A 27,916-nucleotide genomic window follows, 5' to 3' on the forward strand; every position below is an offset into this window, starting at 1 on the left:
CCTAACATTTTAGTCACGTTTTTATTTGCTGTCGAAATTGTCAACATATTTTGTCTAATCATCATTGCTTAGTTTTTGTTTTGTTTTTGTTACAAGAAAAGGTAGTCGACGAACATTTCTCGTCATAGTTTTAGTTGGTGTGCCTCAATGTCGATATGGTGGCAATTATATATAGAGATTAAGTGATTAAAACCAGGGGGAAAACACAACACTTGTCATTACAATATCCATGTCTCATTTCATGATATCAATATAATATCAATATATTGCCCAGGCCCACTATAGAGTGAGCACATCCATTTGTTGATGAGATTCTATTAGGGCGCTAGTCGTTAATTAATGTGCAGTCTAACCAGAAGGGGTTTGTGCTTAAGAATAATTATATTATATCTCTATCACACACACACACACACACACACACACACACACACACAGACACACACACACACACACACACACACACACACACACACACACACACACACACACACACACACACACACACACACACACACACACACACACACACACACACACACACACACACACACACACAAGGATGTATAACAGGCCCACACACGATAATTATACTGTTTTGCATTTGGTTTCCTTTTGTTTGAAACATGCATACACATATGCGCACGCACGCACGCGTGCACACACACACACACACACACACACACACACACACACACACACACACACACACACACACACACACACTACACACTACACATACAGATAATTAAACCATTTCCCATTCCTCATCCTTTGCCAGGGCTTTGATCCTGGGGGTCGCAGTGAGTGCAGGTATTTTTCAGCGGGAGTCTCGGGGCGCTAGCAGCTCTTAATGAGTATTCTTGGGTTGTTATGGCCGCGGGCCTGCAGACGAAACTTCCTCCAGAACGAAGCTCAAAATGAAAAGATGAGTCAGTGAAGTGCTGCTTATGAGGCTGAAATATCTCCTCAGACTGTTTCACTTTGCTGGCCCTCGTTGGCACTCATCTGCTGCATGACACCCCAAGTTCATGCTGGTTTTACATGACAAAGACCTCCCCCCACGTTTGATTATAGTCATTTAACCATTTGACCACTTGAACCCCAATTCTGCCCCCAGAACCCCCTATTCTGGGGGCAACATTCGGCAGAGATAGCAGATTTACGAGCTCTCAATGCGTCGCGTTGCGACACGTTGTGAGCTTGTAGATCGGCTATCTCTGGCGAAAAGATTTGGTGTAGAAGGAAACAAGAGCAGACCAATTACAGTTGCAAGGTTCGTTTCACTAAGTATAGAGGGTTTAAGTGATTAACCACTTAAGCCCTGTTTTATGCGTTGGCTGTTGAAAAGTAGCCGATCTGCAAGATCTTGATAAATGTTGAAAAATATTTGTGACCAACTTTTAACAATTTTGATCAAAATGGAGATGCCAGGGTTAAATATAAAAACACAGCCGATCTACAATTTTTCAATTCAAATGTTTTATAATTCACATTTTGACAATGATTTATATAGCAGGGAGGCGCCGAGTGCCTAGTGGCCTAGTGCAGGGGTATTCAACTAGATTAGGCAGGGGGCCACAGTTGTAAGTCGAGGGCCAAAAGACCGTGTTTGTGGTCGTATGGCCGTTTGTTGTGTGCTATAGGACACAATAATGGTCATATTACTGTATGTCCATTATGGTAACTTATTAGGGCCTGCTTCATACTGCATTCATGCCTTTTGACGTTTGATAGGACTGGCACATTTCTGTGCCAGTTCTTAATAATGCACAGGCTTGGATTTTGATATCAAGAAAAGAGGAAGTAGATATTTCAGTGTGTTCTATGCACAGCACGGGTCCCTGGCATGGAAGCATCTTTGTGAGAAGAGCGATGGAGGCAGGCTGGCCAGGTGAAGTGTTTACATGTTCGTATGGAGGAGAGGTTTTTAGCACCCGGGCCGGCTGATAAGAGCACAAGCTCTTATGAAGTGTTTCAAGAACCATCAGTTGAGAGCTGACCCATACAAATGGGTCAGCCCATTACGCTATTATAAAATATCTTTCAAGTAATCTGTACCTTTACTCAAGTATGGCTTTCAAATACTTTATACACCACCACTGTTTATTTCAAAAAAGTTTACGTGTAAGGCAGAATTGGGCAGAAATCATGAAGCAGCTTTGTAACATGGCTGCTTGACAACTACCCTTGCACCAAAAAATATATAAAATAATAGCATAATAAATGAACCCTTTAACCAACCAGTGCATTTGTTAACGGTTTGTGGTTAAACATTTACGGTAACTATGAACATTTTGTTGATTTTTGTTTTCAGTCTTGTGAATGTTAATTTAGGACCTTGAGTGAGTCTCAAACGTTCCTCCATTCTAAACAATAGCCTACATTTTATTTGTATTGGTTAATGGTTGCTTAACCATTAACGAGCTTCAGTTAACGGTTATGAAAAACATTAAAAATCGTCATTATGTACAACCAACAATCCAATATTAATTTGTTACATTCATTTTCACATTGGAACCTGGAATATGTTCCAGGGGCCACAAGAAATCTCAGCTGGGGCCGGATTTGACCCACCAGTTGTTTTTATCTTGCTTCTGTAAAGCGACTTTGAGTATCTAGAAAAGCGCTCTATAAATCTTACGTATTATTAGTTGAATATCACTGGCCTAGTTGTTAGGGCAGCCTGACAGTGAGTCCCGGGTTCCTGTCAAATCTCCACTGTACTGTATCATTAAAGTAAAATATCTTTAAAACATATATAATTATTATTATATAGCAGATCTACAAGCTTGTAGATCTGCTTTTAGTTTATTTATAAATGTGAAATAACAGGATTTATTTTTACAATTTGTGTAAAAATCAGACATTTTTTTTAAATGTTTGCAATCTAACGACATGCCCAAAATAGTGGTTGATGTTCGCTCTTGCTTGGCTGCGGAGAGCAAGCCGACACTCTACTAGTGTTCTATTCACCTTGACAAGTGGTTGACATGCTGAACTTGTCTCTTGATGATAAAAAGTGGAGAGAGGACATTCAACAGCCAAAGATACTGAATGAGTCAGTTTGTCAGTCAGTCAGGCTGACAAACTGACTCATTCAGTATCTTTGACTTTGTCTTTCAGAGATTGTTAACGTCTCTGCTTTGCTCCACTGGTTCCTTGGTTCATTCATTTAGTTAACTGCCTCTCCTCTCCTCTCCTCTCCTCTCCTCTCCTCTCCTCTCCTCTCCTCTCTTGTGAGTGGCATCCTCCACACGTCGTCGTACCCCCCCCCCCCCCCCCCACACCTCCTTTCTCTGTTATTATCATGAACAGTTTTCTTTTTTTCTTTAATTCTTGTTAGATCATTGTTTGTTGCACTATTGTTATTCCAGTTGTTTGAGTGTTTAATGTTTAATGTTTACCACAGTGGAAACAAGCCTCTGGCTTTGTAGTGCCATTTTTGGTACTCGTTGTACTGCTGTACTTCTAAAAATAAGTCAATAAAATACAGTGCTGGACTACGTCTATACTCAAGTAAATACTCAAGTATTCAAAAGTACAAATTACGAAGTACATTTTCAGAAATTTTGTGAAAATAGTCAAAAGTACAATATTTCTCTTTAACCCATTAAGACCTGGAACGCATCTGTGTCACTCTAGATTTCTTTGGCTATTAAAAAATAGCAGATATACAAGCTCATAGCGCGGCACCGAGTGCCGCGCTATGAGCTTGTAGATCTGCTATTTTTGAAAAAATATTGAAAACATTTTTTTTCGATTTTTACTCAAGTAAATGTTCTTAGTTACTGTCCTACCACGGATAAAACATTCAGTCAATGAAAAACTCTCCTCTCTCTCTCTCTATCCCCCCCCCCTCCTGGCCTGCCAGCATCACGTCCTACCAGACCTTGCCCAGGAACATGCCCAGCCACCGGCCCAGCATCGTGCCTCGGTACCCCGAGGGCTACCGCACGCTGCCCAGGAACAGCATGATGCGGCCGGACAGCGTCTGCAGCGTGGCCGGCTCCGTGTACGACCGGGCCCTCCGTCCCGCCTCCACCATCACCACGGGCGGCGGCATCAACTCGTCCACGCTCAGCGCGCAGGAGAAGAGGAGGTCGATGAGAGACGACACCATGTGGCAGCTGTACGAGTGGCAGCAGAGGCAGGCCTTCTCCAGGCACAGTCTGGCTCCCCCTTCAGGTACAACGCCTTCGGTGCACGAACACTAAGCTGTCCCTACCTGGCAGTGGTGGAAAAAGTACTCAAATTCTTTACTTAAGTAAAAGTACCAATACTGCATTATAGAAATACTCTGTTACAAGTAAAAGTCCAGAATTCAAAATTGAATTGTGTAAAAGTACAAAGGTATTGGCATAGAAATGTACTTAAGTACCAAAAGTAAAAGTACTAAACTATTTGAAAATAGCAGATCTACAAGCTCACAACGCGTCGCGATGCGACGCGTTGTGAGCTTGTAGATAGGCTATTTTCAAATAGCCTAGGTATGAAATAGTGCTAAAGTGGTTAATGTGTGTTTCATTATATCATACTTTATATCTGCAAAGTAACTAGTAACTAAAGTTTGCAAATAATTGTAGTGGAGTAAAAGTACAATATTTGCCTCTGAGATGTAGTGGAGTAGAAGTAAACGTATTTTGGAAATTGGAAATACTCAAGTAAAGTACAAATACCTCAAAATTGTACTTAAGTACAGTACTTAAGTAAATGTACTTAGTTACTTTCCACCACTGCTACCTGGGAAGATGTTATGTTCGTGTTTCATTATGCAGGACGTTATGACATTAAGATGTTCCATAGCTTAGAGCAGTGGTCCTCAACGCGGGGTGAAGGGACTCCCATGGGTTCTTCATAGAAATACAAATGGAACTAAAAAGACCCTTATGGGTCCAAAGTAACGTGTAATTATCAAATGGGGGTCTGTGGATTAATGAATTTCAAACTGAGGGTCCTTCAAATTAAAAAAAAGGTTGAGAATCACTGGTGGAATCAGAATTGTGGGGTCCGGGGACCCCCAGGGATCCTTAAAAAGGGTTCCAGGGGGTCCCCACCAAAATGTGTTAATATAGCATCACAATCAATTTAACCACTTTAAGCGCTCGGGCGGCGCAGTGGTAAAGTCCCTGCCCACCACCATGGTGCATCTGGCTTTGTCGGGCGTCTGTGGGAACACAATTGGCTCGTGTTCGGGGGAGGGAAGCCGGGCGGGGAGGGTGACATTGGTCATTGCACGTACTCCTACGGGATGGGGCGGCACCTATCAGCGGGGAGTAGTCCTCTCGGTGGGGGCTCCTCACTGGCAGGTGAGTCAGTAGGATACAACAGCAGTGAACACACAGAAATGTGTGCGGGGAGGAATAAAAAAGCGATAAAAAAGGGGGTACAAATTATCGTCTACTCAAAATTTAGGAAAACATTTATGAATAATTTTAACCACGTTTTCTACTTTGGCTATTCACTAATGAAAAATCTGGAAGAAATTGGAACATTTTGGAATAAATGTGTAACACAAATCTTCTGTAATGGGTGTCACTGGAGCAAATTATTTTCAGATGGGGGTCAGATGGGGGAAAATGTTTGAGAACCAGTGACTTAGAGGCCAAACCTGTAAGTGTCCACGTCATGTTGTTATCCCCAGGCGCGGGCCACTACGGCACTCTGCCCAGCACCAAGACCATGGGCAACATATCGGAGCACGCCGTGGCCCACTCCATCCCCACCTCGCCCTCCCACGGCTCGCTGGCGCTCTACAGCACCTTCTCGCCGCCACGCCAGCAGCCGCCCCACAACCCCGGCACCCACTCCGAGCTCTCCTCGCCCGTCTTCAGGGGCGACGCCACGCTAGACCGCCGACACAGGACGCACATCGCAAAGGTAACCGGAGCAGGGCTGCAACTACAGTATCAAGTATTGCTTTTTTTTATTAATCAAATAACCAATTAAGCTCTTACAATTAAGCATTGTTTTATACACACAATGGTGTCATGCAGAAATAGTGGCAATTGTCGTTGTACAAGCTCAAACCGTTCCGCTATGCGACGTGTTGTGAATTTGTGGATCGGCTATTTTTGTAGGTTTTTGAGACTTTTTATGCCAGAAACGGAGATCAATTATTAATCGATTATTTTATTAACTTATCGATTATCAAAAATGATTTTTTTAAACCCCTAAACTGGAGTCAGTGTGCGCAGTCATGCTCTGCCCGCTGGAATCTCTGTTTCCATGTCTAAACATGCAGATTTTTTTCTTTTGGGACTAAAATCCTTGTGTATCCTTTCATCCAAACTGATCCAATTCCACTCTCCCTCAAAGGACCTGTAATTTGTTTGGCTTGTGATCATCCTCAAACTTTCTCTCTCTCGCTCTCTCTCTCTCTGGATCAGAGGAAGAAATGAGTCGGAACATTTTCGTACACAAATTCACACCGATAAAACTTGGCACCCTGAAGTAAAGGGCTCACATCTCGCATAGGGACATGCTCCTGGATCTGTTTATCTACTTATATGTCCACAAGGCACATGAAAGAGAGAGAGAGAGAGAGAGAGGGGGGGGGGGGGGAGAGAGAGAGAGTGAGAGATTAAAAGTGGTTTAAAAGTTTGCTTGAAACTGAACGGAATAGACCACCGAAGTCCTAGACTGAAAGAACGAGCCCAATCGATGGTCTTGAAGGGCGGAGCCAAACCCTGGGTTTGGAGCACTCTGATTGGTTAGGAGATAACAAGGTCCTAAGACCAGCGTTCCTGCAAGGTTCTCCCAGGCTTTTTTTCTTTTGAAACAAAAAAAAGGCATGGGTTTCCGAGGCTACCGAAGTCCTGACGTCACTCGTTCATCCCCAGGTTCGTAAAGTAATTTCGCTATGGAGAATAACATTGGGTCATCATAGAATCGTCTCATATAAGAATTGCGGTCCAAAAATAAACAAACTGTCTCGGCGATATTGTCAGGGAGGAGGTTCTGTATCGTTTATGATAGTCAGTCACTCATATTTGATACAGTCTGTTTCTGGCGAAAATGTAACTAATTCGGCGGAAGTAACATTATCGTTTTCTCACCGTCAGTTGATGCTTCATATCCATAAGAGTCAAACCGCCGGGGTCACTTGTTTATTTTTGGAACACAGTTCTTATTTGACGCGATATTAAAGACGTCTATGGGGATTCAGAACGGGGTCGGAAAACCGCGAACCAGGTAGCAGACTTCGGTGGTCTATTGGTCAAATTAGATTGGACTGAATTGAGTTCAGTTTAAATAAATCAAATCCAATCAGCGTGTGAACTGAAGGCGTGTTGTGTTCCATCTCTGTCCTGCAGTATGGATACCCACCTGACCGCAGGTCCATGCCAACGGGCATCCCACCACAGACAATCACCCCACAGTCACTGCAGGGCAAGACAGTAAGTGACTCGAAAAAAACTCCACTCTGTTAAATGTAAACTCTTCCGTTCGTCAGTTCTCACGCTCAGTCAATTCTAATTATTTGCCGAATAGAATTTGAAGATCATACAAACAAAGGGAATATTAACCCATTGAGACCTGGAACTGTGTCATTTTTAGATTTGAGCTAAAAAGCATTATTTTACACTTTGGGCTATTCAAAAATAGCAGATATACAAGCTCGTAGCGCGGCACCGAGTGCCGCGCTACGAGCTTGTAGATCTGCAATTTTTGAAAAATCGTGAAAATGTGTGCAAATCTTCTGAATATATATATTTTTAAAGCAAACATTTTTAACTCAAATCTTTGCTTCTGGGGGGTCCCTGGAACAACATATTTTGATGGGGGTCCGCGGCCAAAAACATATAATTTTGGGGGTCCTTGACATGAAAAAGATTGATCACCACTGATATAGAAACATACGTTTTTCAGAATACTGTTGAGATTTAGGACACATGTAGAATCGACTTCAGGTCTCAATGGGTTAATGAAACGACGGGACTCGGTTCCATTGTTCACAGACAAATAAAACACAAACGCAGACCCCCACACATCTCTTTCCAAATGATTATGTCAGATAATTGCTCTCTCCATTTTCTTATCAGCGGTTCCATTTGCTGTCGCCGTCGTTTCTCTCAGCAGACCGTTAGTCGTCAACAGCTAGCTCCCTTGTCCTCGTTCCAGAACACCATAACGCAAATGAAATTGGCTTTGCTTTTTCTGCGTCCTACATACTGAGACCAACAATAGTTTGTTGACGTGAGAAGGGTTTGGGATCCTTTAGGATTTTTAACGATTCCGATTCCTTGACGATTCCCCTCTTAACTCATTCACTGCCAGAATTATTTCTGGCCCGTTTGAACACCGCCAAGATTTTTCATTGAAAAAAAAAAGTACTCAGGAGCCGAGATAAAGAATTTTTAAGTTTTAAGTTAACAAGGAAGTGGATGGGAGTCTATATCTTCGAAAAATCATATCTCCTTGGTCTTTGGGTCAAAAAAAAAAAAAAAAAATCTAAAAAAAAAAAAAAAAAAAAAAAAAAATATTTTTAATTTTTTTAATTTTTTAAAAAGTCGTTTTAGTCGTTCTTGGCAGGCATGGCTTATGGACAGAAGTCGTTTTAGTCGTTCTAGGCAGTATATGAGTTAACACATTGGGTGCCAGAATTTTATAATAACAGAATACGTTCGGTGCCGGTAATCTCACCGTTAAGCTCCATTGTGCTGTTTAAAGCTGTAGACTCCATGACGAGCGATCCATGAAAAAAAAAGCATGCCTCCATTTTGGCCGATGGTTCCTGGCTAACGGCTGGAACGATAACATCTTTCACGCGGGTCACAATGGCGGAGCAATCGCGGATACAAAATGAGTTGTTTTCCCCAGCGTAAAAAGTTTCGGAGTTATAGGCGTTTTAGAGAAGGAAATAGAACGGAAGCGGATGGGGAGCCATGTTTTTGACACTGTGATCCATCTGGCCCTTCCTTCTCAGAATCGCCTAGGGTGATCCCAGAGCTGCTCTAGCCCCTCCCGCATGGAAATAAACTAAAAAAACAAAAAGATTTAAAAAAACGTATATATATGTTTTTTTGTAAATTTGGCACTCCACGGGTGTATTAATAAAAAAACGTATTAATACGGTACCGTATTAATAACTTAAAAATTCTGTATCTCGGCTCCTGAGTACTTTTGTTTTTTCAATGAAAAATCTCTGGCAGACAACTGCAAAAAATCTGAAATAATTCTGGCAGATTAAGTGTTAAAAACCGTATTAATACGGTTTTGGCACTCAATGTGGTAACGGTCTGATTCCTATGTATTAACTCATTTTCTGCCAATCACGCTTAAATGCGATCTATTAAATAGCGCACTTGGCCGCCAAGATCGCATAAATGCGTTCTATTTAAAAAAAAAAAAAAACGCCAAGGAGATATGATTTTTCGAAGATCTAGACTCCTATCCACTTCCTTGTTAACTTAAAACTTAAAAATTCTGTATCTCGGCTCCTGAGTACTTTTGTTTTTTTCAATGAAAAATCTCTGGCAGACAACTGCAAAAAATCTGAAATAATTCTGGCAGATTAAGTGTTAAAAAAATATAGCAATATACATTTTGATAAACACAAATTCAATCATATACATACAATATTGCATACATATTATTGTAGTGGTTCTCAAAGTGAGGTCAAGGGACCCTCTGGGCTTCCAAATGGATCCTTAGAGGTGTGTAACTCTGAAAGTGTACAAATGGAACCACATGGATCCGTACGTGGTCCATTTGGTTCCATTCGTACACTCTCAGAGTCATGGCGATGCTTGAAATATTCATTTTTTTGGGAACCACTAGTATTGCTATTGTTTAGCACAGTGATTACTCAACCAGTGGTCCGGGGACCACCAGGGGTCCTTGAGGGGTTTCCAGGTGGTCCCCGGTTAAATGATGGACAGTTGGTAACCAAATGGACCCTTATATATATTTTTAACTCTTGAGAGCGTAAAATGAAACCAAATGGACCCTTACGGGTCCATTTGGTTTCATTTTACGCTCTCAAGAGTTACATTATTGTTAAACATCTGCATTACTTAATTTACAAGAAGTCTACACAATTAGAGAATGTAGAAGAATTGTTATTTTAATCAATGTTAACAATGAACAATGTGACCGTTATCTCTCCAATGGTGGTACCAACATCAACACAGCATGGAGTTGTGGACAAAATCGTATCCAACGATAACAAAACATTCTAAAGTCTTGGGTCTGAGAGGCTATAGATCTCGTCAAAACGGTGGTCCGTGCCTCAAATGCCGAATAAATAATGGTCCTTAATATGAAAAGGGTTGAAAACCCCTGCTATATCAGACTTAAAAGTCCACATAACCAGCTCTGACAAGTGTGACAACAACAAACACCGGTTTCCGGAAACGGTTCCAAATGTGTAATGGAACCGAGTCCAGTTCCTCAAATGTTAACACATCCACCGCCAAGGGCTAATCTCATAATGTACTCACCACTGCCAAGCTTTTATTGTTGTTTTTTGTTTTTTTCAAGTCGCCATAGCCCTCGTTAAAATCCTTTAGAATCCGCGATGGAATGTTTGTAAACAAGCTCCACATGTTGCCTCGTCTTTTAGTCCAGACCGCGAGTCAAAGGGAGCCGCGATGTATGAGTTCTGACCGTTTATGTTAACATGGGAAATGCGAGGAGAAAAAACTACAAGAGTCAAAATGGAGTTTTAGTGTGCGCCTTAGAATGGAGGCGGACGGGAAACAATTACTTCCGGGTAAATTCCGGGTCACTTCCGGTGGTGTTACACTGAAAATGGTCCCCGAAAAAAAAAATCGATTTTCTTCTTTTTTTTGAAAAAAAGGAAAAAACACCCGCACCGTAGGACTACGGTTTCGGCACTTAACAGTTGGATTCAACGGACCGTAGGACTACGTTCTTGGTGGTTAATGTGTTAAGATCCGGGTTCCTACCTGTTTCCTCTGGTTTCCGGATCCCAACCCTCTAACGGTGGCGACTGTGTGTGTGTGTGTGGCGGCTCTTTCTTGTCCTCTGTGTGTCGCTGTGAGCAGCCCGAGGAGCTGACCCTTCTGCTGATTAAGCTCCGGCGGCAGCAGGCCGAGCTCAACAGCCTTCGGGAGCACACTGTAGCCCAGCTAATGACCCTGGGAATGGAGGGGCCCAACCCCAAGGTAGCATTACCCACACATAGCACACCCCACAGCGGGGCGGGGGGTGTGCTTCTATGTGTCAGCGTGTATGTGTCTTTGGTTTTGTGTGCACCAGTGTTGATTTTATTTTATTTTTGTAAATATCTTTGGGGGGGCTTTATAGCTTTAATGCCTTTATTGACAGACAGGACAGTAGGCTGACAGGAAATGGGGAGAGAGAGATGGGGAGTGACATGCAGCAAAGGCCGCTGGGATCGGGACCCGAACCCCAGTGGCGTGCACAGACACTTTGAGGGGCAGGTGCTCAAGTAAATTATAATTTTTTGTTTACTTGGTCTGCTCTTTTTTTCCCTCTACACCTATACCTCTTTGCCAAAAATAGCCGATCTACAAGCCCACAACGCCTCGCAGCGCGAGGCGTTGTGGGCTTGTAGATCTGCTATTTTTGGCTAAAGTTCTCCTCAGAAAAGGGATGCTAGGTTTCGAGTGGTTATGGTAAAAAGAAAAATCATATCACGTAAAGATTTGGCGGACCCCCTGTAGTAACTCTGAGGACCCCCTAGGGGTCCCGGACCCCCTGTTGAAGACCCCTGCTGTAAACTGAAGAAAAAAAAACATATTTTTTATTTTTTTCAAAAGGGCACTTCTGGTCAAGAGGGCAAAGGGCAGGTGCTCTAGCACCACTTAGAGTCTATCTGTGCACGTCCCTGCCGCGACACGCTGTCAGGCTACTCTGAGCCGAGGTGCTTGGACCGCTACGCCGGCGGTCCGGGCCACCAGTGTTGATTTCGGACAGCACATTTTGATTTAGTTTTAGTCATAGTCTTCCGAATAAAATTCCATTTAGTTTTAGTCATATTTTAGTCATCTGAAATGTTTTAGTTTAGTCGACCAAATATCATAAGATTTTAGTCGACTAAATCTACAGTTGAGTTAGTCGACTGAAATGTATTTTGGCCGGCCGTGATGGCGTTGAAATGCCTGATTTATACTCAGCTGTGTTCCGAGAATAGCAGATCTACAAGCTCACAACCAAGCATAAAATGACTAGTTCTGCTGGATCTCTTCTCCATTAGTCTCTCCCTAACAGTTTTTATTTGTTGACGAAATTGTCAAAATATTTAGTCTCAGTTTTAGTCATCATAGCTTAGTTTTAATTTAGTTTTTGTCAGTGAAAAAGGGTAGTCGACGATCATTTTTCGTCATAGTTTTAGTCGACGAAATTAACACTGGTGTGCACACCTGCGTGTGTGTGTGTGTGTGTGTGCGTGCACAGCCACAAGCTTGTCTGGCATTAGCCGCAGCAGGTTGATAAATGGAACGGATGATGGGTGGGCGTGCATGAGGCTGCTCGTTGGAGGTGTATGATGTATACGTGGGCACAGTGGTGATTAATAGCTTCGCAGTGGGTGTGTGTGTGGGTGGGAGTGTGGGCGCGTATGTGTGTGTGTGAGTGCGTACGTGCATGTGTGTGTGTACATGTATTACTATACCTGTGAGGGCCAAATGTCCCCACTTATATAGTAGAATATGAGAAATAGATATTCAGAGGATAATCTTTTGATGAAGTATCATGTTAGTGTTAGACATTTTAGAGGTTAGGTTTAGTTAAGGTTGGAGTTATGCCTGCATTTATACTTGGTTGCGTGCCAACAATAGCAGATCTACAAGCTCACAACGCGTTGTGAGCTTGTAGATCCACTATTTTTGGCTTTTAGGGCTAGGCCTAAAAATTGCAACAAATACAAAAAATGGCATTCATAAAATCAAGCATCCTAAAATGTTGATGTCCTCAAAAGTATAGTAATACAAACGTGTGTGTGTGTGTGTGTGTGTGTGTGTGTGTGTGTGTGTGTGTGTGTGTGTGTGTGTGTGTGTGTGTGTGTGTGTGTGTGTGTGTGTGTGTGCACGTGTGTGTGTGTGTGTGTGTGTGTGTGTGTGTGTGTGTGTGTGTGTGTGTGTGTGTGCACGTGTGTGTGTGTGTGTGTGTGTGTGTGTGTGTGTGTGTGTGTGTGTGTGTGTGTGTGTGTGTGTGTGTGTGTGTGTGTGTGTGTGTGTGTGTTTGTATTACTATACTTGTGTGGACCAAACGTCCCCACAAGTATAGTAGAATTTGAGGAATAGATGTTGTGAGGACCATTGTCCTGGTCCTCGTGAGAAAAAAAATGGTTGTTTTATGGTTGAAATCATTTTTAGAGATACCTTTACAATTAGAAAAAGATTCAGGTTGGGGTTAGGTTCAGGATTAGACCTTTAGAGGTTAGGTTTAGGGAGTCGGGGTTAGATTTTCCCCTATTTTATACTTAGTTGTGCGGCGATGTCAAACACCGGAAAATAGCCGATCTACAAGCTCACAACGTGTCGCAGCGCGACACGTTGTGAGCTTGTAGATCGGCTATTTTTCGGCTTTAGGCTTGCGGTTAAAAATGCCCCACAAAAATCATAAATCAATCATAAAATTGGCTTCCTAAAATGTTGATGTCCTCACAAGTATAGTAATACAAACATGTGTGTGTGTGTGTGTGTGTGTGTGTGTGTGTGTGTGTGTGTGTGTGTGTGTGTGCACGTGTGCATGTGTGTGTGTGTGTGTGTGTGTGTGTGTGTGTGTGTGCGCGCGTGTGCGTGCGTGCACGTGTGCGTGCGCGTGTGTGTGCACGCGCGTGTGTGCGTGCGTGTGTGTGTGTGTGTGTGTGTGTATGTATGCTCGTGCGTGCGTGCATGTACCTTTGCACTACGTCCATCCCCAGCCTGAGGTCTCTGTGGTGAGGCGAGGCCATTCAGGAGAGCATGCATCCCAGTGGATGCACTGTGTTTGCTGCTCATCTCTGCTTCTCCCAGTCAGTCCTCCTGCACCTTTAAATCCATGGTCTGAGCCCCAAGCAGCGGTGGGCTTCGCTTGTTTTTGTGTGATCCAGATCTGTTATAAATAAAGCAATTAATTCTACAATCCCAACGATAAAGACATAAGAGATCAAAGATTACAGATATTGCATGATGCATTGCGGGTTTTGCAAATGATATCTGTGTGGCATTCAGGATTCCAGTAGGATTATTGTACAGCTTTTTGGTGCAGTATTGCATGAGTGTCACATTGCTCGCTTGCTGCCTCCCAATTCATGTAACGTTTTTGGGGTTTACTTTCAAGAGGGATGGAGGTTACAGTATGTGGTTTGCTGTGTGGAACCTTAACCAATGCCATATTATGATTTTGCATGAGGCGTCATGGGCTTATTCCCCTTGAGTTGGTGACTTGGTGTGATTAAATATTTGACATTTGGAGACACAATTAGCAAGTGTTATGCACCTGTGTGCATCGTGTTGCCTCCCTTTTCCCCTTCGTCCTCACACCAGCCTCTCTCTTTCACTTTAACCCTTTTCCTCTCATTTTCTCCTCTCTTAACCACTTAAGCCCTATTTTATACTTTGGAATAAAAACAAAGCGAAAATAGCTGACCTACGACTTCTTGAAGCGACGTGCTGTGAGCTTGTAGGTCGGCTGTTTTCACTATCGTTCGACAGTGGTGGAAGAAGTACTCACATTTTTTACTTAAGTCAAAGTATCAATGCTGCAATCTAGAAGTACTCCGTTACAAGTAAAAGTCAGGGATTCAAAATTTACTTGAGTAAAAGTACAAAAGTATTGGTATCAAAATGTACTTAAAGTACCAAAAGTAAAAGTATTAAAATGTTTGAAAATAGCAGACGAAAATAGCACACGTCGCACCAATAGCCTAGGTATAAAAGTGCTAAAGTGGTTAATGCTGTTTTATAATGTCATCATTTATATCTGCAAAGTAACTAAAGTTTTCAAATAATTGTAGTGGAGTAAAAGTACAATATTTGCCTCTGAGATGTAGTGGAGTAGAAGTAAAAGTATAGACAATTGGGAATACTTCCAGTAAAGAAAAAGTACCGTACCTAAAAATGTTACATAAGTACAGTACTTGAGTAAATGTACTTAGTTACTTTACACCATTGTCGTTCGATATTTTTCGCTTAAATAATGACATATGCCCAAAACAGGGACACCGGGGGTTAAAGTGGTTAGGGCTCTTCCCTCCTCACCTCCCTTTCTACTCTGTTTGTTTCTACGCTGTCTCTCACCGCTCCACATTTCTGACGTGTTCTCTCCTCCCTCTGTGCGCCTCCTCCTGTAGACTGAGGTTCTTTCGCACCACCTCCAGAGGAACCTTGTTTACCTGGACAGCCAGGTGAGATTCTCTCTAAACTCTTTTGCCTGTTTGCATCCTTAACCCATTAAGACCTGGAACTGTGTCATTTTTAGATTTGAGCTAAAAAAGCATTATTTTACACTTTGGGCTATTCAAAAATAGCAGATATACAAGCTCATAGCGCGGCACCGAGTGCCGCGCTATGAGCTTGTAGATCTGCTATTTTTGAAAAATCGTGAAAATGTGTGCAAATCTTTGAATATAAATACTTTTAAAGCGAACATTTTTTACTCAAATCTATGCTTCTGGGGGGTCCCTGGAACAACATATTTTGATGGGGGTCCGCGGCCAAATACATATAATTTTGGGGGTCCTTGACATGAAAAAGATTGAGCACCACTGATATAGAAACAGACGTTTTTCAGAAAACTGTTGAGATTTAGGAGACATGTAGAACCGGCTTCAGGTCTCAATGGGTTAAACTCAGAGATCCTTTTTCTGGATCACGGCCCACTTTGAGATGGCTAAAGTGTTCGTGGCCCACCAGTGGGCCCCCCCGTGGCCCACATGTCGAGAATCGCCGCCCCTAACTGCTTCCAAAGGGCCGCAATCTAAATAAAGCATTGACAACAATATTGTAGCGTTGAGAAGCACTGGAATTTTTTAAGAGTCTGTTTTTACTTCGCAGAAGTAATGATATGCTAAATGTTCTAGCATATACAGTAGATATCCCACTGTATTAGTTGCCGCCTTTTGTTTTTCGTTACTGAGGGCTATGACCAAATGTCATATGACGATTTGTTTATCACATCCATAGCATAGCCCATCACAGTGACAAGCCCAGCACAAAGTGTCAATTTTACTTGCACTGATTGGTCCGCTACTGCTGTATCAGCCATTGGGCTTAGATCAACGGTTATCAGATCTGCCAGGATCCCAAATCCAATGGCAAAGTGTGGCTGTTCCACTGCAAGGGGCTTTTACATGTACTGTACCACTGTGCTAGATCACCCCTCCAAAATTATAGCACACACACACACACACACACACACACACACACACACACACACACACACACACACACACACACACACACACACACACACACACACACACACACACACACACACACACACACACACACACACACACACACACACACACACACACCAGTAAGTCCAGATGGAGAGCTGGTCTCAGCCACTTTATCCAGCTCAATAGGTATGGCCACCGGCCCCTGGCAGATACTTTGTGTTTAGCACTTGCCTGGGGGACTGCCTCGAACCCTGAATACTCTGTCAGCACCATGTGAGTTCTGTTGAATAGCCTCTTTCTTCTCTGGGTGAAATGTGGCATTTCAAGGGGCCATTTACACACCAAACACAGTGCCCCCCCCCCCCCAAAAAGAATCTAAACTAGCGCTGCAATTTAAACACTGAATCCAGAGAGATTAAAAAGTCTCAGACCTCTCTCAGTTCTGCATTTTTGTAAGGTATATTACCATGATTGTGTCTTATCTTTTCTTGTTTATTTCCATTTAACCCATTAAAACCTGGAACTGTGTCAATTTTAGATTTGAGCTAAAAAGCATTATTTCACACTTTGGGCTATTCAAAAATAGCAGATCTACAAGCTCATAGCGCGGCACCGAGTGCCGCGCTACGAGCTTGTAGATCTGCTATTTTTGAAAAATCGTGAAAATGTGTGCAAATCTTTGAATATAAATAATTTTAAAGCGAACATTTTTAACTTAAATCTTTGCTTCTGGGGGGTCCCTGGAACAAAATATTTTGATGGGGGTCCGCGGCCAAATACATATCATTTTGGGGGTCCTTGACATGAAAAAGTTTGAGCACCACTGATATAGAAACATACGTTTTTCAGAAAACTGTTGAGATTCAGGAGACATGTAGAATCGGCTTCAGGTCTCAATGGGTTAAAAAAAACGTCCAGTCATTACGCCTCCACTACTGAGGCTCTCTCCAGTCATTAGGTTGTTCTAGTCTCAACTTCCCTCGTGCTTAGTTAGCCTACGGTCATTGGTTTGACAGAAATGCATTCAGATTTGCACTAGTTTCAGCCTGCAGTGGAGCAGACTCTGGCCTAATTGTGCAATGCCATTATGTAAAGACGGTTCTGCTTGTGTCTGCATTTCTAATGGGCTTTGCAGCTCTATCCTGGCAGCTCTATCTTTATTCGCTTATGTATATTTAAATGAAAGCTACAGTATGAAATAATGAACTACGCAGTGTATGCTACATTTATGCATGCTGTTGTGAGTCATAAAGTCAAATGTCACTTAACCCATTGAGACCTGAAGCCGATTCTACATGTCTCCTAAATCCCAACAGTTTTCTGAAAAACGTATGTTTCTATATCAGTGGTGCTCAATCTTTTTCATGTCAAGGACCCCCAAAATTATATGTATTTGGCCGCGGACCCCCATCAAAATATTGTGTTCCAGGGACCCCCCCAGAAGCAAAGATTTGAGTTAAAAATGTTTGCTTTAAAAACATATCTATTCAAAGATTTGCACACATTTTCACGATTTTTCAAAAATAGCAGATCTACAAGCTCGTAGCGCGGCACTCGGTGCCGCGCTATGAGCTTGTAGATCTGCTATTTTTGAATAGCCCAAAGTGTAAAATAATGCTTTTTAGCTCAAATCCAAAATTGATACAGTTCCAGGTCTTAATGGGTTAAGGCGAGGAGTCACACTAATCTAACACTGCTTACAGTATCCAGTATTGTGTAAGCATAGTTCTAATCATTCTTCTTAGTGTCAGATCCTTGTATAATTATTATACAGCTAACATACTGCTGATACCAGGTGACATTGAAGCTGTATTGTTATTATCATTATTTATTTATTAATACATAATTTAATTTTTGAATAAAATGTTATTATCTGTATGGTAGATTATGTTAATACAATATAACTTATACAATCGGGGTGGTTGTATTTGGTCTCCCTCCTCTTATATTGAGACATTTAGTGTGTCTACTAATGCAAGTTGGACACGGCCTTCGACGCGATCCTGTTTCTGGTTTGACACGCAACATTTCAAAATTCTATTTCTCCCCAGAGCAAGCTGGCAGGCTCTGTCAGCTCAGTGGTAAAAAATGTCAGCACTTGTGCAGGAAGGAGGTTCAAATCCAGGGCAGAACAGGAAAGTCACATACAGTAGGATAGCTCTACGTTTATTAACCCATTAAGACCGGGAACGCATCTGTCATTTTAGATTTTAACCACTTTAACCAATTTAATACAAGCTCATATACAAGCGCATTGCGTGGCACCGAGTGAGCTTGTAGATCTGCTGTTTTGTTTTGAATCGTGAAAATGTGTACAAATCTTTGAATTTGTATTTTTTTATGCGAACATTTGTAACTCAAATCTTTGCTTCTGGGAGTTCCCTGGAACTAAATAATTTGAGATGGGGGGTCCACGGCCAAATACAGTACATATCATTTTGGGGGGTGCTTGACATGAAAAAAGTTTGAGAACCACTGATATTATATAGCAACGACAATGTGTTTCAGAAAACTGTTAGGATTTAGAAGATATTTGTACAGTAGATGCGTCCCCGGATTGAACGGGTTAATGATATTTGAGCACAGCTGAGCTGGATCCAGTGGAGGTTTCTGTCCCGCTGTTGGAGAAAACCTGCTGCTCTGATTATGCGTAACGGCAGAACTTCATGTGCAGAGGGAGGGGCAGAAAGTCTCATGGAAGATAAATCAGTTTTGACGGTGTGCACAGCGAGGCACAGTGGTGGAAAAAGTACTCAAATTCTTTACTTAAGTAAAAGTACCAATACTGCAATATAGAAATACTCTGTTACAAGTAAAAATCCAGAATAAAAAATGTACTTGAGTAAAAGTACAAAAGTATTGGCATCAAAATGTACTTAAAGTACCAAAAGTAAAAGTACTAAGATATTTGAAAATAGCCGATCTACAAGCTCACAACGCGTCGCGATGCGACGCGTTGTGAGCTTGTAGATCTGCTATTTTCAAATAGCCTAGGTATAAAATAGGGCCAAAATGGTTAATGTATGTTTGATAATGTAATCATTTATATCTGAAAAGTAACCAGTAACTAAAGTTTTCAAATAATTGTAGCGGAGTAAAAGTACAATATTTGCCTCTGAGATGTAGTGGAGTAGAAGTAAAAGTATTGGAAATTGGAAATACTCAAGTAAAGTACAAATACCTCAAAATTGTACTTAAGTACAGTACTTAATACAGTACTTAGTACATTAGTTATAATACTTAGTTATAATACTTAGTACATTAGTATACTTAGTACTTAGTACTTAGTACGTAGTACAGTACTTTCCACCACTGACAGCGAGGCACACCAACCGGTTCAGACCGGTGACGTAGCGGCTGGCATCAGCAGGCTCTCTTGCCTTCTACCCGACTCAGGATTGACACTAATGGTAGCGATAAAAGTTGTGTGCCTTCCTGCCCGCGGTTTCCTGTTAAAAAATGGGTGGCATCATCCGTCGCGGTCGTCTGCGGTAATTGCAAGTAAATAAGACCGCTCAATGGCTCACCGAGGCGTGGCCTATACCCTAATCCTAGCAGGCATCTAAATGGGCTGTTTATTTTTGGACTTGGGGGTTAGAATCCCATGCATTATTCAGTATGGATGTACGGCTGAGAAAAGGACAGGTCAAGCTCAGGTCATGCGACCATATGCCACACGTTGTTATAGCTTATAAATGGGTTCTTCGGCAAGTGACAAGAATTTAAGGGGTATTTCACTTTTAACACTCCTGGGGGGGGCATTTTAACGTCTGCTCTGGCTTTTGTGTGGACCTGTGTTTTCAATGAGTCTAGTAGGGTTCAAATGGAGTTAGAAGTTCAATGGGTTTATATAGGAGGGGAGGCGTGTCTGATAAAACGAATATCAAATATCTAAATATTGAATCGAGCAACTTAAAAACTGCCTGGGGTGCACACAAAAGCCTGAGTAGACATTAAAATGACCCAGAAGTGTTTTAAAGTGAAATACCCCTTTAAGCACTACCTCGGGCTGCCCAAATGTGTTTGGAAGAGAGAGGGGACGTTGTTAAATGTAGAACGGTTCAGCTTTTTTTATTTTTTATTTTTTTTCATTTAATTATGATTAACATTTTCTTTTTCTTTTTAATCTTCAAAGACTTGGTCCAGGAATTGATCGTTCCAAAGTGAATTGATAAGGACGGGTATTTATTTATTTATTGTGGTAGAACGTAGCTCAATCATGCAGACCTTTGGCAGCTTGAAAAATATATTCCGTTCTCGCGGTTAACTGTCGGATATTTGCCATTCCTTTCATCAACAGGGCTATCTGTCATTTTGACAATGGAAGCGCCATTATCAAGATGGATTCTCCGTAGAGGGGCATCCCTTGATATACTGCATTTAAAGTTAAGCTTTTAGTAGCCATTTTGACATCAGTGGACCTAAATGCTGACTTGTAGTTTTTCCCTTGGTGTTTTTCGTGACGGATGAGTTCGGTAATCACTATTAATAGCGTTCATTATAATTGAAACAGAGATGGATTGCTTTCATTTGGGACCCTGTCGAAAGGGATTAAAAATAGCTTTACGTGTGTGTAAAGTCAGTCAGTATGAAAGTCAGTCAGTAACATACAACAACAGAGGACAAGTCAAATCCTCAGCATTAATGTGTCCATTTGTAACTCAGAGACAGTGGCATTTTGAGGGGCAGGTGCTCAAGTAAATTATACTTTTTTTGGTTTACTTGGTCTGCTCTTTTTTCCCTCTACACCTATACCTCTTTGCCAAAAATAGCTGATCTACAAGCTCACAACGCCTCGCGCTGCGAGGCGTTGTGGGCTTGTAGATCAGCTATTTTTGGCAAAAGTTTTCCTCAGAAAAGGGATGCTAGGTTTCGAGTGGTTATGGTAAAAAGAAAAATCTTATCACATAAAGGTTTGGCGGACCCCCTGTAGTAACTCTGAGGACCCCCTAGGGGTCCCGGACCCCCTGTTGAAGACCCCTGCTGTAAACTGAATGAAAAAAACACGTTTTTTTTTATTTTTTTTTCAAAAGGGCACTTCTGGTCAAGAGGGCAAAGGGCAGGTGCTCTAGCACCACCTAGAGTCTATCTGTGCACGTCCCTGCTCAGAGAGAGTCTGAGTGAAATTAAAGGAGCCCTTCACCCATTTTCAACCTTATCTGGAATCTTCATTCATAATTGGTCCACACTAATGCACATTATAAGATCTGAGACAAAGTAGACAGACGTGATGGCATCTTATAATGAGCAGTATTGAGGAACAATTATATGAAGATAGGTTGAACATGGGTGAAATGGTCCGTTCAATTCTCATCCCTGCTTCCTCGCAAACAGTCAGGTTATCGGTTAACCACTTAATTAGACCCCAGACATCCATATTCACTGAAAATAGCCGATTTTACAAGCTTGTAGATCGACTATTTTTGGCGAAGGTATTTGAAGTAGAGCAAAAAACTGAAAAGCCACCAGTGTGTAGAGCCCTCAGGGACTCCGCTCAACAAAGTATGGGGTTTTAAGTATAGCACTCACTACTGTGTTACTGTAGCTCTGTGTCCTCTTTTCCTTGGCGCTCCCTCCTCCGCTAGACGAAGGAGAATGAGCCCCTAATCTTCATGATTCACACTATGATCGAGAACTCGGCGCCACGGCCGCAACTCTACCATCAAGTAAGGGTCCTGGGCAGGACAGGGCAGGGGGGACAGGGCAGGGCGGGCTCCCATGGGCTCCCCATCAGCTTCACAACAGCCTGTTCAGGAAGCTTTGAACACCTTTAACCTGAGGATATCACTTTCATTAACCCATTAAGACCTGAGGCCGCATCTAAAAAAAAAATCGAAATCCTAACAATTTTTCGGAAAAAAATATAAAAAAAATAATTTTCACGATTTTTCAAAAATAGCAGATCTACAAGCTCGTAGCGCGGCACTCGGTGCCGCGCTACGAGCTTGTAGATCTGCTATTTTTGACTAGCCAAAGAAATCTAAAGTGACACAGATGCGTTCCAGGTCTCAATGGGTTAATATATTTGAGCTGAATAATAAAACATATGAAATATTATAGTGACAGCATGCCTGAATTGGAGAGTTCTGTTACAAAATGAGATGTCCAGGATTTAACCACTTACACAACCTGGTGTCCTTATTTTGGGCATATACATAGTTATTTATGTAGTTTGCTGTGCGACACCATTGTACGACAAAGTATATATATCAGGCTTAACCAAATTGCCATCTATATTGAGGAAAATGACAAAATCAAAGCACAAAGATTTAGATTATAATGGACCTATAATGATAACGATGGCATTTTTTTGAACACTGAACTCTAGTGGTTTAATCATACCGAGGTGACTGCAGTGAAGCTGAATCGAGCCCGTCCCCAGTCCTGGGGGGTCTATCTGCCCCCCCACCGTCCCGTCCCCTACCACCACTCTCGTGCCCCTCTCGTCATCAACACCTCTTGTTTCATACCACCTTGGATGCAGTCAGACGCGTCCCCGGTGTCATCACAACATGGTCTTAACGTGTTTTAATTTGCAGTGGTGGAAGAAGTACTCAGATTGATTTTTTTTATATATTTTTTTTTTACTTGAGTAAAAGTGGCAATAGCACTATATAAGATGCTCTGTTAGAAGTAAAAGACCTGCATCAAAATATTACTTGAGTAAAAGTACAAAAGTGTTGACATCAAAATATTTGTACAGTTAAATACTTGTACTGTACTGACATTTTTCAAAATTTGGCAAACCTTTTTGAAAATAGCAGATGAGACAAATTGTGAGCTTGTAGATTGGCTATTTTTGAATAGCTGAAGTATAACATAGGGCTTAAGTGGTTAATGTATATTTAAATAATCTCAATCTGTAAAGTGACCTATAACTAAAGATGTCAAATAATTTGTAGTGGAGTAAAAAGTACAATATTTGCCTCTGAGATGTTGAAAAATAGAAATGCTCAAGTAAAGTAAAAGTACCTCAAATTGAACTCAAGTAATTCTACTTAGTTACTTTCCACCACTGTTAATGTGCCTTGTTGTTATTGTACGGTTCCATTGCATTCCATTGCTTCCTGTTGGAAGTGACCTGAAATGTGCATGACTTGTGGCATAATGCCATGATTATCTACCATCATCGTCACTTGCCACTTTGGTGCTGCTTTTTGTTGGGTTTCACTCTGGAAACACCCTGTACACAGTCCAGTGGTTATTTAAAGCAAAATGACACTTTGGTAGAGGTTTAGGTTGTTTAGTTAGATGCCTTGCCAATAAGTAACTACGATTAGAAATTGATATTCTGAAATAGTCTCATCGTTGACTTAACATTGCACGATGAAACGACTCTCAAAGTCACTCTTTTAGCACGTAAACGAACGCAAACAAAGCAAATTCAAACATTACACATCTCCATACGGCAATTAGAAAACACGGCTTTTGTGTGTTACATATTGGCTGAATCAACTTTGTTTGCGTTTGTGCTAAAAGACAGAGTGACTTCATTTTGGAATAACATTTTCTAATCAACAGAGCTAACTATTGAATATATATGACATCATGGCCAGGTAACTACACAACCCAAACCTCTACCCAAGTTTCATTTTGTTGTATCTCTGAGAGTGTATAAATGTAAACCAAATCACATGTACTATATGTATATACACTCAGAGTTGCAACTGGAAAAACACTGAGGATTGTTTTCCTGTTGGATGTCATTGTTTCCATCAACCCAGTGAATGCACTTTGTCCTCCACTGATTGTCTTGTTTTTAGACAGTCTGTCTGCGCTTTCATTGGGATATGAAATCCGTCTTTTTCGCTCACACTGTTCCATTTCCCCGGAGCATAACCTAATCACGATGAGTGTAAAACAACTCGACTAGGGGGGGGGGGAATTGTCCTGCAGCCGTGAGGGTTTTATCAGCTGCGAGCGAGGTCTTCAAATAACCAGACACATTTTGGAATTCAGATGTCAAAAGAGGTGTGAGTCTAGTGGCACTTATTGTGCATGCGTGTGTGTGTGAGTGAGTGAGTGAGTGAGAGAAAGATCAATCAAGGTTCTAGTTTTAGTCTGGGCCTCATAGACATTTTGTATCCAGTTTTGCTGTGGAGACACAGTCTTTAGAGTGGAGGAGAGGAGAGGAGGGGAGGTAGAGAGTAAGAATATTATTAAGGAGGAGACCTTGAGACAGGGACGTGCTGGCCACTGGGACATTTGGGACAATTCCAGAAATGCCTCTCCATTCCAGAAAAAAAAGGCCTCTACATTTTTAAAAAAACGGCCGAAATGAAGTGCGTGGCCGCTGGCCGCGCACTTTACGGGCCTCTCTATCTGAGATTCCCAGGCTGAATTAGGGGCCCAGCACGTCCCTGCCTTGAGACGTCAAGAAGTCAATACGAGCCTTCTCTCTCGCCCTGAAGTGAAAACACACATTTTAACACAACAACGAGGCAGGGAAATGAAATTTGGAAGTGAATTGTAAATGGTAAATGGTGCAAGCAGTGTAAAACAATGTGTTTTGTCTTCAAAGGAGCCTAGTATGTCTAGTGTTGATTCTCCCTTTTCCTAAAATCACACGTGCGGCATATATGTGGTCCCTATCTTCTCCTCAGACTTTTGAAAGTGACAGCGTTCAGACGCGATAACGCCCGTGTCAGCCCGTTGGGAGAGGCGGGTCACTGACCCCAGTGGGAACCATTCCATTATTATCCATCCTGTGCACTGAATGTACTAACTGCACATATTGTGTTATGTTGTCGCCCCCTGCTGTTCAATATGTGACGGTGTCCGTGTGTCTTTCAGATCAGCCCGGAGGACTACAGGGACGGCTCCTCCTTCCCCCAACGCACAGAGGAGGTCGACATAGATGTAAGACTCTTTCTTCTTCATCACCTCCTCTTCATCCCCCCACCTGCAATCAAAATGCCCTGTCTGGACATTTAACCACTTAAAAATAGGGACACTAGTTGAATTGAAGTGTGTGTGTGTGTGTGTGTGTGTGTGTGTGTGTGTGTGTGTGTGTGTGTGTGTGTGTGTGTGTGTGTGTGTGTGTGTGTGTGTGTGTGTGTGTGTGTGTGTGTGTGTGTGTGCGCGCGCATTTCAGACCAAGCTGAGCAGACTATGTGAGCAGGACAAGGCAGTGAGGATGCAGGAAGAGAAACTACAGCAGCTACACAGAGAGAAGGTACAGGCTCGTCCACCCCCTCTCTCTCTCTCTCCCTCTCCCTCTCCCTCCCTCTCCCTCCCCCTCCCTCTATCTCTCTCTCTCTCTCTCTGCTACTCTTGTCTTTTCTGCTGAGGAGTCACAACGTGTAATTAGTCCTTGTACACGTGTCCATGTGTGATTAATCTCACCTCTGCATGGGTGAGCCTGTATTGTACTGCAGGTTTGCTCATTTGGGCTGTGTGTGTGTGTGTGTGTGTGTGTGTGTGTGTGTGTGTGTGTGTGTGTGTGTGTGTGTGTGTGTGTGTGTGTGTGTGTGTGTGTGTGTGTGTGTGTGTGTGTGTACAGTACACTTGTGTGTGTGTGTGTGTGTGTGTGTGTGTGTGTGTGTACAGTACACTTGTGTATTCGTGCAAAATATGGATGTGTGTGTGTGCGTGAGTGCATGTGACTTCTCTCTCTTTCCAGGCAATGTTAATAGTACAATAAAAAAACGAAGCCTTTTCAAAAAATTGAATAAACTTGCAAACCCGCTTTAAAATGAAATAAAGGTGCAGTGGTAAAGTGCCTGCCCACCACCACGGAGGTTGTGGGTTTGAATCCACCGTGGTGCATCCGGCTTTGTCACGCGTCCCTCCCCGTGTCGGGGGAGGGAAGCCGGGATGGGAGGGTGATATTACTGCATGTATTTCTACGGGCTGGGGGGCGGCACCTGTCAGAAGGGGCTTCTGCCTAGGAGCAGGAAGAAGGCTCTATACGTCCTCCCAGTCGGGGCTCCTCGCTGGCAGGTGAGTCAGTAGGATACAACAGCAGTGACAACACACACACATGTGTGTGTGGGCTGTGGGGAGGAATTAATTTGCAAAACGACTGAATTGGGGAGAAAAAGGAGTGAAAGTAAAAGCACAAAAAAAAAAAATGAAATTGACAACAAAAGCGAAACAAAAAACGCCCTCTTGTTTCCACAGCACACCCTGGAGACAGCGCTGCTGTCTGCCAGCCAGGAGCTGAGCGAGCAGACCGCTGCCAACCCCACCTCCTCCTCCTCCTCCTGCTCCGGCGCCATGCAGAGCCTCCTCCAACAGAGAGACGTCCTGCAGAACGGACTGCTCAGCACCTGCCGAGAGCTCACCAGAGTCACCACTGTGAGGAACACGCACGCACGCACACACACACGCATGCATGCACACACATTTTGGTGCTAACGAACCATAAGACACGACTTCATGTCTTCGTGCCAGTCCATGTGCTGCAAACCCGCTTACTGTAGCCAATATGTGTGTGTGTGTGTGTGTGTGTGTGTGTGTGTGTGTGTGTGTGTGTGTGTGTGTGTGTGTGTGTATATGTACAGTATATCTCTGCTGTCCGGCAGAAACAGGGGCGTCACGGCCATTCACTGTGCGTACGACGCGACACCCTCACTCTCACAGATCCGTGATTTCATACCCCCCACTTTTTGAAAAAATAAAAAATATATATATATATTTTGATAATAAATCGGTAAAATCAGGCGAAATAAAGTAACCAAAACACGAACAAAAACGCCCAAAAAACGCAAAATTTTGAAAATACAGAATTTGTTTACATTTGACAGTTACAAATGTTTTTTCACGCTTTTTCAAAAATAGCAGATCTACAAGCTCATAGCGCGGCACTCGGTGCCGCGCTATGAGCTTGTATATCTGCTATTTTTGAATAGCCAAAGTGTAAAGTAAGGGGTATAGTCCAACGTAACGCGTTACTAACGTAACGCAACTACTTTTTGCGGTAACTAATAACGTAACGCGTTGCCTTTTCCAATTCAGTAACGGCGTTATAGTTACTGTGATTTAAAAAGGTGCGTTACTGCGTTACATTAAGTGATCCAACTGCATTGTCTCCCCCGCGGAGCAGCTTGCCTGTCATCTAAACAGGACAGGCAGGCTTGGATGGATACAGGCAAATTCAAGCGCTCCCACTCACTCTAACTTGAGAAAGTGAAAGTTGCCAGAGAGAGAGGAGTGATGATTGGTTAACAGGGGGTAAAATGTCAGCCTAAGCCAATCAGAGACAGAGTTGGGCGGGTCTTGCCATACACACACACACACACACACAAACACACACACACACACACACACACACACACACACACACACACACACACACACACACACACACACACACACACACACACACACACGGCAACACATCCACCACAACAACCGCACACACACAGTCTCAGCTGAGCGAAAGCGCAGCGTTAGTTTGCAGCTTGGAAATATAACCATTATTTAGAATGTGTGGGGATAAAGGGCGCTAAAGACATTGCAGTGACAGAAAACATTGTCCACATCGAGTAACAGCAATGCTAATCTCCTGAAGCACCTAACTAAAGTACATGGGGTTATAAAACTAGTCGCCAAAGAAGACTCCACCAGCAGTGATCTAGATGGAGCCAAAAAACGAAC

General features: G+C 42.5%; 1 protein-coding gene across 2 annotated transcripts in view; it reads left to right on the top strand.

Moving 5' to 3' along the window:
* The window catches only part of plekha5 (pleckstrin homology domain containing, family A member 5), a 271,083-nt gene that overhangs the window by 219,314 nt on the left and 23,853 nt on the right, over positions 1-27,916 (top strand). For both annotated transcript variants that reach the window (XM_084050252.1, XM_084050253.1), the window contains exons 15-23: positions 3,872-4,185; positions 5,642-5,877; positions 7,314-7,397; positions 11,010-11,129; positions 15,266-15,319; positions 21,901-21,981; positions 25,109-25,174; positions 25,410-25,490; positions 26,438-26,614. In XM_084050252.1, coding sequence (XP_083906378.1) covers positions 3,872-4,185; positions 5,642-5,877; positions 7,314-7,397; positions 11,010-11,129; positions 15,266-15,319; positions 21,901-21,981; positions 25,109-25,174; positions 25,410-25,490; positions 26,438-26,614 — 1,213 coding nt within the window. The remainder of the gene's footprint in view (positions 1-3,871; positions 4,186-5,641; positions 5,878-7,313; positions 7,398-11,009; positions 11,130-15,265; positions 15,320-21,900; positions 21,982-25,108; positions 25,175-25,409; positions 25,491-26,437; positions 26,615-27,916) is intronic.

Source organism: Gymnoscopelus microlampas, assembly GCF_963454915.1.
Source record: "Gymnoscopelus microlampas genome assembly, chromosome: 23".
NCBI classification, from domain to species: domain Eukaryota; kingdom Metazoa; phylum Chordata; class Actinopteri; order Myctophiformes; family Myctophidae; genus Gymnoscopelus; species Gymnoscopelus microlampas.